Source organism: Pseudorasbora parva, chromosome 18, assembly GCF_024679245.1.
Source record: "Pseudorasbora parva isolate DD20220531a chromosome 18, ASM2467924v1, whole genome shotgun sequence".
NCBI classification, from domain to species: Eukaryota; Metazoa; Chordata; class Actinopteri; order Cypriniformes; family Gobionidae; genus Pseudorasbora; species Pseudorasbora parva.
The window spans coordinates 35,854,817-35,868,047 of NC_090189.1; the positions used below are offsets into that span (position 1 = coordinate 35,854,817).

Below are 13,231 nucleotides of genomic sequence, written 5' to 3' on the forward strand. Positions count from 1 at the left end.
GAATCTCATTATATTCCTTTCTGTTGGTCACTCTCTCTGGACTTGTCATTTGAAGGGCGTGCACGTATGTGTATATGTGCACGTGGTTCGCACTTATATCAAACCTTTGTGCGGGCTATGTAATACAAAAATAATAGTCCAATAAATCGCAGGTGGATGAGAAATAAATCATTGTGTTTGTTTGATAAAGAGGTACTTGACGCCTTTGAAATTATATTGATCAAATTCATCTGAAAATAGCAATGCCTGTATACACTTAAAAATACATTTTGTTAGTTTTTTTCCTCTAAAATGTTTCATGGACCCCATTGTGGTATCCCCATATCCCAATTTGAAAACCCTTGGCCTAGGCCATTTATGGATTAAGTTATAACTGCCCACATTCAACCTCTATTCAATATACAACTTAACAACTTGACCCACCCCACTGAACAGCAGACAGTGTGAATAATGCATGTGGTCTTCATGAAATGAGTTTAACCAGTCATAAGAGATATCATTTACACATATGATGTGCAGTAGCAAAAACATGCTGTTAAATTCTCTGTCAGAGATGTATAACTAAATTATGAATTATGAAAAAAAACAACAACCTTGACTTGCATTTTAAATGTACATAAACAACAACAACGGAAGCTACAAAAGGATATAATGCAACCTCTCTAAATTGCCCCAGACTGCAGTGTGTTGCAATTCCATCTTATTCAAGGCCATAGAGCGCAATGGGTGGGAAGGAAGGGTATGAAGTTTTAGTATAAATTTAACAGTTTAAAATCTATTTGATTCTCATTTACCATGCTCCACAGTAGTTTATGATCACCGGAACAGAATGCTCTGGGCCAAAACAGCTGCAAAAACCCCATGTTTCAATTAACAACTCATTTATGGAATTAAAAGATTAAAGAGCACTGCTGGCATTCTGTGTTTCTAACTCTAAAGCAAACAGACATGCAACATTCCATTATCCCTCCAGGACACTGGAACAGTCACAGTAGTAATATGTGCTTTCCAAAGTCAGAGGAAAATTATTTGATCTAAAGTGCTGGAAATCTTTTCAGCAGAGGTGAGATTTATGTATTTTACATGTGAAAGTCATTGGATTGAAAATAGTTAAATAACCAATGTTATTTAAATAATTGCACCTGTGTAAAACAGTGTTATGATATGAAAATCTGCATCATCTACAGTCTATTCAAACCAGGTGCTAAGAATGCTAAAATGGTGCTGTGCTGTATTAGTGCTGTGAAGTTGCCATTTTAATTAAAACTGAATGGCCTTATCATAGCAACACTATTGTTGGAAATATTTGCTCTTTACAAACTTAAAAGTTCAAATACTTTTACACTTCATATAGTAAATATTGATCCCTTTATCATACTACTTTCATCTGTGTGTGAATTGCTCCCTGGGCTCATACAACCCTTTAACCATAACTTACTGAATACAGATCAAAACTGATTGTTTAAAAATCACCCATACAGCTTTACCATATAGTCTCAGTATGTAATAACATATTAAACTACTAACCAAGGCACCCCTGCTAAATGTCCGAAAAGCGGTTGTGTTAGCCTTTATTAATACTAGGTAATTCCTGTTGATTTCACTAGTCATTTAGATTTTATGGTCTTTACTCAATTTGGCAATCTGAAACATCTTAATATAACTGATGCCACTGGTTTAGACAAAACACACAGACAGTAGAATCTAAAATGGATACAATTATTGTTTCCATAATGTGCATGCAGCAGTCACATAGAAATAAGAAAACACTCATAATACCATAGCAACTGCATCATAATGCCATCGCAACCACTCGCAACATCCTAGAATTGTGCTGGCATGTTCTGCAAGAGTAAAAACCACTCAAATTTTCTATGAAAACATTTCAAGGCAGCAAGTGTCGCTGCTTTGGGAACACCTCTGCGTGATTGTGTTCTGATACATGTATGTAATCAGTCCAATAGAGTAACGGAATGTCATAAACAAGTAGTCCAACTATAAAGCACACCGGCAACAAACGCCATTAGCTTCTATTGCCTTCAGCAAGTGCTATATGTGATCATTGTCTTGTCAGCTCTGTGTTATCTTGTTTCAGCATCTTATTTCAGTCATTTCAGAAGCTGATGGCATTTGTTGCCAGTGTGCTTTATACTTTCCGGGTATGTGACATCACCCACCTATGACGTTCCGTCACTCTATTGGACTGACTACATACATGCTTCATGACGCAATCACGTACAGGCATTCCCAAGGCGGTGACAAAACATCTCATTCCCTCTTTAGGGAACTAAGGTTACATGTGTAACCGAAATGTGTTTTTTAATGTTTTTGCAAGTTTTTTTTTTTTTTAAATTGTATTTACTTATTTATTTAACAATACCAGTAAAACACCCAAGCTTAATCCTAAATTGCATATCTATTAAACCTCACCAGAACCTACCAAAGTTACACCAGAATATTCAAATATGTGTTGGTGCTGCCACTGACCCAGAGAGAGCAGTTGTCATGTATAGGTATGAAAAAGCTTCACATACAGTCTTTTCAAGCACACAGTATCATTATATCTGTTTCAAATATTTAAATGATCACATAAGTACTGGGATAAAAGTTTATAGTTTGCATATAAAGCCTTTATATCCAAGTTTATAGTACTAAGTTTATCGTTTGGATATAAAGCTTAGAAGGCTGCTGCCAAAGTATTATTTTTTACTATACAAATACAATGGCATACGATGACATTTTAAACCATGCTGTTTAAAGAAGTAGACAAATTACAATACAATTTTCAATGATAAATCCTTACAATTACTGTTTTCTCAATAACCTTTTGTCAATCCAATTGTTCATGGGCGATGATAGAAAAATGCAGAAGTACAAACTGTACTTTTCACAAAGTCAAGTCACCTTTATTTAAATAGTACTTTTTACAATGTCGATTGTTTCAAAGCAGCTTCAGCAGCTTTTGTTAACAGAATGCAACAAAATTTAATTCGGCTGCACAGCCGCTCTAGAAAACAGTGATATCATCCAGCTAATTTCAATTATCATATAGTGACAATGGGGGCAGATCAGTTATGTAGTTGAAATTTTAGTGTCCCCAACTGTGAAAGGCAAAAGCCAAAGGCGACGGTGGTAAGGAACCAGAATTCCTTCAGGGGCCAGAATGGTGAGAAAAAAAGAAAAAAAACCTGGAGCTGTCAAAAGTCCACAGAATTATGTTTTTCATCATGAATTTATTGCTCCAGGTAACATGGAGAAAGAGTATCCATATATGTGTACCGACATCTAACAATACCAAGCAGGTTGAAAATATGCAAGCTTACACTTTAAGCCACTGAGCAGCAGCCTTTGTCACATTTTCTATAGCCTAACCTTGGACACTCTTCTTTAATGCATGAAAACACACTGTAGAATGTGTATGTAAAAACACTGACATCACTCGAAAAGACTATCACGACAAAGAGCCCAAAACAGACTGCAGCAAGAAAGTGATAAAGCATGATCAAAATTTTAGATTCTCTTGCTTTTCCTACTTAACTCCACACAAATGCTTTAACATGTGCTACACTAATTCAGAAAAAGCATGTGGGACATTGGCAAATAAGCAATGCACTTATACAATGCAATTATGCCCTTGCCATAATGGTCGGGAAAAATCAACTTTCTTGTCCCTGGGAGCTCTAGCTAACAACTTCTCTACAACACGCCATCCCTGTGGGCAAACACATTGAGAGTGACAAGCCTTCATTAAAACATCCAAATTCAAATGTTATTCTTAGCCTGGGGAGCAGTGAAGCCATATTAAATGAATTCATATAAGACAGGGCCTAGGAGAGAACAGAATGACACCCCCCTTCTAGTACTACAGTATATATAGTGTGCCACCATAAATGCCCTTTTTATGTGCCACCTTCATTATCAGCACAATCCCTGTGGACAAGCACTATTATGAATTTAAAACTCTGCTTAGATTTAAAGTTCTGATTAAGGCTTAAGTATCGTGTAATTCAAATGCTTGAGATGACAGACTAGGAATTGGGCAAATAAATCATTCAGTTAGTTTTTGCTGAGGTTTAACACCTTATGTGAGTGAAAAAAGTGCTAATAGAAAGAAAAAAGTATTAACTTGTGACAAGAAAATAATCTTTAAATCACTGGAAAGCTACATTTTTGACACTGTACTGAATCTTGCACAGTTAAAACGCAGTGTATCCAGACTATTGCACATGATGAATTAGCAAAATGTCACTGTTCTACGTTATTGGCTTTCTGGCAAGAGCAGTCTCTTCCTTTAGGGTAAAGGATTTCATGAATATTTTTAAGCTATGTACGTACTGCAACTGTGACATTCATGTATGTTTAATGCATCAGGCGTGTTACCACTAAACTGAACACAGCAGAGTCAGCAAAAACTTCTCTACTTTAATATATTGCATACAGTTCAGTGGGCCACATATCAGCATCTAGTATCGATTTAGGAATCTTTTCAAGCATATAGTGGCTTCTCACAATCATTTCTGCAGCCCTTCAAGAATCGCCATTTCTCATAAATTCAAGAATAAACCTTTTCTTTTTGTTACGGGAAACCTCAAGGTTATGGCGGTCTGATAAATTAGCAGTAATATGATATAGTACCCTTTTCCTGTAGGTTGATGGCCATTTATAACATTCGGGATAAGGTTAAAGTTTTGGAGAGATAAAACCAATCCTAATTCGGAGATACAGATGACCAATCTCTCATTGTGACTGTGCATGAGCAGCCCAGGTGCTGTGTCGAAATGGCTAGTGGAATTGGACTACTCTGTCTATGGCAGTGGAACACATTGGTCTGGACAGCTCCTGGCCAAGCTAGTCACAATTCAATCCTCTGACTCATTTATCAAGCACTTGGGATGTTTGGGTCACAGGCTGGCCAGCTCCCCATCGTCCCGTTCATCCGGAGTCCTCCATCGATAAGAGGGCATTATTCTACATCTGCCAGCTCCTCTGCAAGGGCTCAAGAAGTCAGGCAGGATTTGTTTTCAGTTTGACAACATGCTGTCCGCCTGAATTCAAAATCCCCCCAAAGCATTGATTTAAGAAGCCAGAGAACAGATGCAGAATGCTTTTATAATGCATACAGTGCTTCTGGAAAGTATTCACAGCACTTTACTTTTTCCAAATTTTTGTTATGTTACAGCCTTATTCCAAAATGGAAAATGTATGAAAATGTATTAATATAAACTTATTCATAAATTAATTTTTTCCCTCATTCTACAAAACAATACCCCATATAACGACAACAGGAAAGCAGATTGTTTGAAATCTGCAAATTTAAAAAAGAAAAAAATCACATGTACACAAGTACTCAAAATGTAGCTCAGGTGCATCCTGTTTCCACTGATAATCCTTGAGATGTTTCTACAACTAGATTGGAGTCCACCTGTGTTAGAGTCAGTTGATTGAACATGATTTGTAAAGGCACACATCTGTCTGTATAAGGTCCCACAGTTATCAGTGCATGTCAGAGCACAAACCAAGCCATGAAGTCCAGACAATTCGTCTGTAGACCTCCGAGGCACAGATCTGTGGAAGATCATAATGACACAATGGCTTCCATTATCTATAAATGGAAGAAGTTTAGAACCACCAGGACTCTTCCTAGAGCTGTCCACCTAGGCAAATTGAGTGATCAGGGGAGAAGGGTCTTAGTTAGGGAAGGTGACCAAGAACCTGATGGTGCTCCAGGGTTTCTCTGTTGAGAGAGGAGAACCATCCAGAATAACAACCATTTCTGCAGCACTTCACCAATCAGGCCCGGTAAAGTGGCCATACTCCTCAGTAAAAGGCACATGGCAGCCTGCCTGGAGTTTGCCAAAAGACACCTGAAGGACTTCAGACCATGAGAAACATAATTCTCTGGTCTGAGGAAACAAAATTTTACTCTTTGGCCTGAATGGCAAGCGTCATGTCTGGAGGAAACCAAGCACCGCTCATCAATACGGATGTATTTCAGCGTCAGAAACTGGGCTTTGATTGTAGAATTTTAAGGGAAAATAATAATTTAATCCCCTTTGGAATAAGGCTGTAACGTAAAAAATGTGGAAAAAGTGAAGCGCTGTGAACACTTCCAGATGCACTGTAAATTCACCATTTGGCTGTGTGAAACTCATATACATAGGTTGCTAGTGAGTGGCTTAATAAATGTAGATTGCTCTCATTAAAATCAATAAGGCCGTCTAAACTGCAAACACCCAAAGTCACCAGTTGATTCCATTGTAGACTGAATGTGTAAGCTATGAAGTTTTTCAACATGCAACAAGGCCTTTACAGAGAGTAGCAAGAGTTGAAGTCATACCTCATTGTGTAGAGAAGAGTTCCATTGTCTACCAGTCGCAGAAGTTTATTAGGTGTGGTCATATTGTGGGCCACTGACTTCTTCCCATTATGGAAGAAGGTATCAGGAGTCCAGATCTTGCTGGCGAGCAAGTTGTTAAGTGGAAGGACTTGCATAGGCCCATCAAACTTTAGCCTCTCATCCCGCCAACTTTGCCGGAAGAACACATCAATCGTGTACTCCTGAAGGGGAAAAAAAGAATGAGTCAAGACTCTGACATCCCTTTTAAAACTTCACTTCTAACCCACACACCCCCACCCCACCCCCAATTTTCCCCATTTCACTGATGTAATGTCCTCTTAGTGAGACAGCCTGTGCTGGGTGTGTGAAGCACTTCACCAATCTCTGCAAATGACTCAAGAGAAGGAAAAAAGATTTTGACTTTTGCTCAGACTTGACATTTAACAGAGCTTCCTGTTTGGCTGGCCATGATTGGTCGAGATGCTTTTCTCAGTTGTACACTTCAATAATTCATTGCGCTTTAAGGAGAGATACAGCCTTGTCGGTGTGAGATCCTTAAGGCTCCTTGAAAAGTTCAAACTCGAATGATTGCGTTTCCACAGCTGTCGCTGGGGGGATAAAACAAGCGTTATCTCTCTGACCATATTGCCAACATGGAACAGGGGACACTGTCCTCAGTGAACCTTTGCTTAGTTGAGAGTAGGAATCATCTCAAATCCGCAGCATCTTTTTTCAGTGATGAGTATTGCTCATGTTTTATGACCTCCATTATTGATGATGCAATCCTCTACAGGTTCTCTATGGGAACAAACATCAAAAGAAATCTTGTCTGCTTGCATTTGCTTTTAATAAGTCATCTAATGCAATGAATAAAAATAGTGGCAAAAATTCAAAGTACTTCATGAGTTAAAAATTCATGTTAAAATCTTTAGAGGGCAGCATTAATCACTGAGTAGGATCTGTAATTGATTCTTGTAATTGAGTGTGTGGCAGCAAACAATTACACGACATGTTTCTTTTTTATTTTTTTGCATTTCAACGGAGAACTACACGTTCTTTGTCATGCTTCACAAGGTTCAATTTGCTGGAAAGATATTTGGGAAACAACAGTTGGAAATCTATGTTTTTAAGCCAATCGGAAATATCAAGAAGCTCCTGCAAAAGGGCAGAAAACAAGTCAGATAAAACAACTCATTACAAATGCCTTCTAGCCTTCAGTAGATAGTTTTGCCACAGCAGGAATCATACTAGCAGTTGCTCATTGAATGGTGGTTTATTGGTGGACTTTGCAGCATTAAAACATGTATGCTCCTCATGTGCATGTCTCCATACATAATTTATTTAGTAAGCTCCAGACTTCAATCTGTATTTTTTTTTTTAGATTAAAATTCTGTGGGCACTTCTTATGCCCAAGAAGTAGTCTCCACACCATGAAAAGTAAGGAATATTGCTATTTTTGCCACCTATTTTTAATTTAGTCTTAGTCTTGTGCTAAATGTCCATGTTAGTTACAGTCATATTTAGTCATTCACATATCTTTTTTTTATTTAGTCAAGTTTTACTCGACTAAAAGTCTTGTCAGTTTTAGTCAAAAGACAACTCAATGTATCTTAGTCAAGTTTTAGTCGACTAAAAGTGTCATCATTTTAGTGTAGTTTTAGTCAAAAGAGAACTCAACATTTCTTAGTCAAGGTTTAGTTATAAATATAATAAATAAAGTTAAAAAAATACATTATTTCTGGGATTATTTCTAATACCATTTCACTCAATTAGTGTTTCACACATCTCAAATATTGGTTAAATGTCATAATTACCAGACAGAATACACTTGATGAATGATTTTAGTTGAATGCAAAATCGATTTTGATCAGTATTAATTCATATATATTATTATTATATATATATATATATATATATATATATATATATATATATATATATATATATATATATACTCGTTCATTACTCAAAACCACAATCATGGGTAAGACTGCTGACCCGACCCTGTCCAGAAGGCCATTATTGACACCCTCAAGCGAGAAGGTAAGACGCAGAAAGAAATTTCTTACCGAATAGGCTGTTCCCAGAGTGCTGTATCAAGGCACCTCAGTGGGAAGTCATTGAGAAGGAAAAAGTGTGGCAAAAAACGTTGCAAAACGAGAAGAGGTGACAGGACCCTGAGGAAGATTGTGGAGAAGGACAGATTCCAGACCTTGGGGGACCTGCGGAAGCAGACTGAGTCTGGAGTAGAAACATCCAGAGCCACCGTGCACAGGCATGTGCAGGTAATGGGCTACAAGTGGCGCATTCCCCAGGTCAAGCCACTTTTGGGCTATAGAGAAGCAGCACTGGACTGTTGCTCAGTGGTCCAAAGTACTTTTTTCAGATGAAAGCAAATTTTGCATGTCATTCGGAAATCAAGGTGCCAGAATCTGGAGGAAGACTGGGGAGAAGGAAATGCCAAAATGCCTAAAGTCCAGTGTCAAGGACACACGGTCAGTGATGGTCTGGGGTGCCATGTCAGCTGCTGGTGTTGGTCCACTGTGTTTTATCAAGGGCAGGGTCAATGCAGCTAGCTATCAGGAGATTTTGGAGCACTTCATGTTTCCATCTTCTGAACAGCTTTATGGAGATGAAGATTTCGTTATTCAGCACAACCTGGCACTTGCTTAGAGTGCCAAAACCACTGGTAAATGGTTTACTGACCATGGTATTACTTAGGGGTGTGCATTGGCACTGCCTTCACGATTCGATTCGATTACGATTCACCAGGTAACGATTCGATTCAATTCGATTCTACGATGCATTGTGATGCATCAAAATTCTACTGCACACAAAGCAAATTTTTCATCAGTCATGAGGCAATACAAGCAGATATTAAACAACAGATTGTATTGGCTGCTATGTGTCTCCTGTATCTTTGACATAAAAGTTATTAAATAAAATAAAATGTAATTATATAAAATTAAATAAAATGCAATTAACCCTTAAATGCATGACTGTTTCACCAAACATTCTTACATATTCAGGTCGTTAGCGACCCAGATCTATATTTAACATGGATAGACCTCTACCTGTCGTGATAATATATAAAACTCCTGATTTTAGAGTAACAGCTACAGAAGAATAAAATAAAACCTATTTCGTTACCTTTTGGAGCTTGGAAGGATTCAGTTTGAGCAGATGTTTAATACCATCATCATATGTCCTCGTCAGAGCTCGTTTACCAGTACTTTCAGCGTCTGCCTAATATTCGCGATCTCCAGCATATTCTCCAAACACATTTTCAATGTCTTCAAAATCAATATTTTGATCACTGACAGCTTCTTGACCACATCCATCATCAAGAGACAGTGACACTAACATATGATTGTGTTTAGTACTTGCTTTCTGAAGTAAATCACTAACCCATTTCAAGTTTTGCAGATTATAATTATTGTTTCGTTTTCTGTCAGAGGTAACTATGAGTGAAACGTCACTTCATCATTGGGTATCAGACATTGCCACCTTGTGGAATAAAGGTGAATTGCGCCCGGAACCGGAAGTATTTGAAACTTCACAACTTTATCGTCCGCCAGAAAATAAACAGTGACATAATCGATTATGGCACTTTGCCGCATCGATGCTGAATCGTTCATGCCCCGCATCGCGATGCATCGCCGAATCGATTATTGTTGACACCCCTAGTATTACTGTGCTCAATTGGCCTGCCAACACTCCTGACCGGAACCCCATAGAGAATCTGTGGGATATTGTGAAGAGAAAGTTGAGAGATGCAAGACCCAACACTCTGGATGAGCTTCAGGCTGCTATCGAAGCATCCTGGGCCTCCATAACACCTCAGCAGTGCCACAGGCTGATTGCCTCCATGCCACGCTGCATTGAAGCAGTCATTTCTGCAAAAGGATTCCCGACCAAGTATTGAGTGCATAACTGAACATAATTATTTGAAGGTTGACTTTTATTGTATTAAAAATGCTTTCTTTTATTGGTCGGATGAAATATGCTATATATTTTTTTTTTTTTTGTCATCAGTATTCATCAGTATTAAAACAATAAAAGACCTGAAATATTTCAGTTGGTGTGCAATGAATCTAAAATATATGAAAGTTTAATTTGTATCATTACATTATGGAAAATAATGAACTTTATCACAATATGCTATTTTTTTCCGAGAAGAACCTGTATATGAGGAACAATTTGTTTGCCTTTTTAAGCACTATTTTAAACTTTTCTTGTGTTAAATTATATTTGCTTGCATTCATTAATATGCACTTGTGTGTGCTTATTTGGGCTGTCAATCGATTAAAATATTTAATCATAATTTAGTCACACATTTTTAGCAATTGTAAATGCATCTTAAATTAAGTTTAAATTAAGTTTTTAATACTCTAATCAACATGGTATGGACAAATTATTGTGCGGCCCCTTTAAGTACTGGAATATAGTGTGGCCCCTTTAAGAGATGGAATATAGTGCGGCCCCTTTAAGAGATGCGCATTTCCCTTTTGAACTGCCGGTATCTTGTGTGTGTGCGCCTAACTGTGATGCAATTCACGCAAACAGTGTGAAGAACCCTCGGGAGAGCTCTTGATCAGAAAAGTAACTTGTGCATTTGTTTTAGCCGATTGTAATGTATTTAGTTCAATAAAACACATGTAGCCTACTGTAAGTGGTGATGATGTTAATGATTTACCTCAGGCATGAGCGAGTGTGAGCTTGCAGTACATCGCGCTCGGGCTGCAGAGAATGTTCTCAGTGAAAAAACGCACTTTTCTTTCTTAGACCTGGAGTCTAATAAAAGTTAAGCAGAAAATATGTTTATGTAGACAATAACTGCACTTTTGGTTTAGAATATTAATGTTAATGTCAACCCTTTTCTTTCCATATTAATATTTGCTGTTGTATCCTTTGTGTCTATGACTGCTCTCACTTTTTCCAACTACGGGCTATGCCACGGATCAAACAGAAAATGCGCTGCGTTAACGCGTTAATAAATTTAGTGCTGTTAAAATGAATTTGCGTTAACGCGTTAACTTTGACAGCCCTAGTGCTTATAAGTATAATATAATACAAATGAATTTCGTGAATTTCGTATTAAAACTTCACAAATTGGGTGTGAGATTTACTTGGCCAGAGTGAGAGCATGAGTCAGACCCTAAAAGCGTGTGCCTCATGCCAAATGTCTGACAGTTGGCAACTGTTCCCTTTCGAAAGGGAACTCGAGCTGCGTCAGCTGACGCTATGGGGAACGCCTCCAGCGTGACCGGTGTCTGAACTACTATCAAACCACAGCAATCCTATTGACCGGCGACAGCCTATGATGTCATCAAGGTGCGACCAGGAAGTATATAAGGGCGCCTTGCAAACATGACACCAGCATCTTCGTCTTCAGGGACTGTTTTTGTCTGAATGCTTCAAGTCAAAGGTAATCCAGATTCATTTATTTTCTGCCTGGGATTAAGAGCATGCACAGTCAAGCTCTTGTGGAGTCATTTTTTCGATTGTGTGTAATGTGAGCGAAGTTTTCAATCCGAAATCGCTCCGTTCTCGTCTAGCGCTCTTCCTGAGGGAAGAGCGTTTTTGCATCTGAGATTAGTGATGTGATCCCCGCTCACGCTGAGGCTGAGCGCGGATGCGCATCACAGTCCCTCGGATGGGGTCGCCGATCGCCGCGAGGGGATGTTTCCCTCCGGCGATCTAGCGACTGACGAGACTAATCACGAATGCTCGTAGGGATGGCTGGTGAGAAGGGAAATTAATTTCTCAGCCATCCTGACTGTGTATGCTGAGCCGATGGCTGTTATGAGCGCGCTGCATGCAGGCTGCGGCCGTCATGTGGGCGCATTAAAGGAGAGATCGCTCGTTTAAACGGAACGATCGATTTCTCCCCGGCCATAAAACCGTCGGCTCAGTTGAGCTTTTCCATTCCTTCCTGATCTCCTGACTGAGATCGTGAGGGTATGGAAGAACCCATGTTCAGTGTATTCACGGACATCAGCGGGTGTTAAATGCTGATGTTTGGAGGATGGGTGGATATGGGTATGTGTTCTAGCTCCAACCCTGCCATCTGAGCTTCTTTCAACTATGTTTCAGGGGGTTTAGATGGCGGGGCATACACGGCAGCGGGTCAGCCTGGTGCTACTTTTACGCCGTGTCGGTGTTGCAAGTTGTTGCATGTTGTACTGGGAAGACCTGCTGAGGGATCTCAATCAGGGAAAATACCCTGACCCGCGGCGCAGCTGTGCGCCATATCAAAGATAGCAGGGCCTGAGGGCCAGTGTCACAGAAGCGCGGGTGGTGGTGTCCGAGGACCCGCACACCGCTGAGATCCGGGTCCCAGGCAGGCGGGAGGCGTCACGGTATACGGACCAGTGATGGGGCCTGAGTGCCAACATCGCCTCTCATGCTCCCCGCGGTTAAGGGCGGGGCGCAAAGAGGCGGACTCCCACATAAGAGGAATAGTATCACAACGCTGTTGGCGTGAATGAAATATCCCTCCCTTAGGTGGGTGAGTTAAGAATTACATCTCATTTACTGCTCTTCTTCATTTTTTCCCCAGGCGCTTCTTACATCCGGCCCTGAGGGGGGCCATGACGATGATACTCTAGACCCCGCCTGGCTGGGCTGTGAGAAGCGCACCCTCAGGCGGTTGCGCTCCTAAACATGCATACTGTGAGTAAAACTTATGTGTGGATATCGTCGCGCAGGAGGCGAGCTGGTAAGTCCCCCTTGCGAGGGAAACATTTATTATTTATGTTGTGTGAGACTTCATGCTCCCTGCCAAGGGTTTGGGGGTCACGGTATCGATGGAGGACACCATAGGGCCCTGTAGTTCCCCTGTCCGGTGGCTAGAACGATTTTTTAGATGCCGTTATGTGGTATGTCTGGAGC

At 39.8% G+C, this 13,231-nt stretch overlaps 1 protein-coding gene across 1 annotated transcript in view; it reads right to left on the reverse strand.

Annotated features, from left to right (window-relative positions):
- gabra3 (gamma-aminobutyric acid type A receptor subunit alpha3) overlaps window positions 1-13,231 on the reverse strand; it is a 485,101-nt gene that overhangs the window by 265,860 nt on the left and 206,010 nt on the right. The window contains exon 5 of the mRNA XM_067424515.1: window positions 6,338-6,558. Coding sequence (XP_067280616.1) covers window positions 6,338-6,558 — 221 coding nt within the window. The remainder of the gene's footprint in view (window positions 1-6,337; window positions 6,559-13,231) is intronic.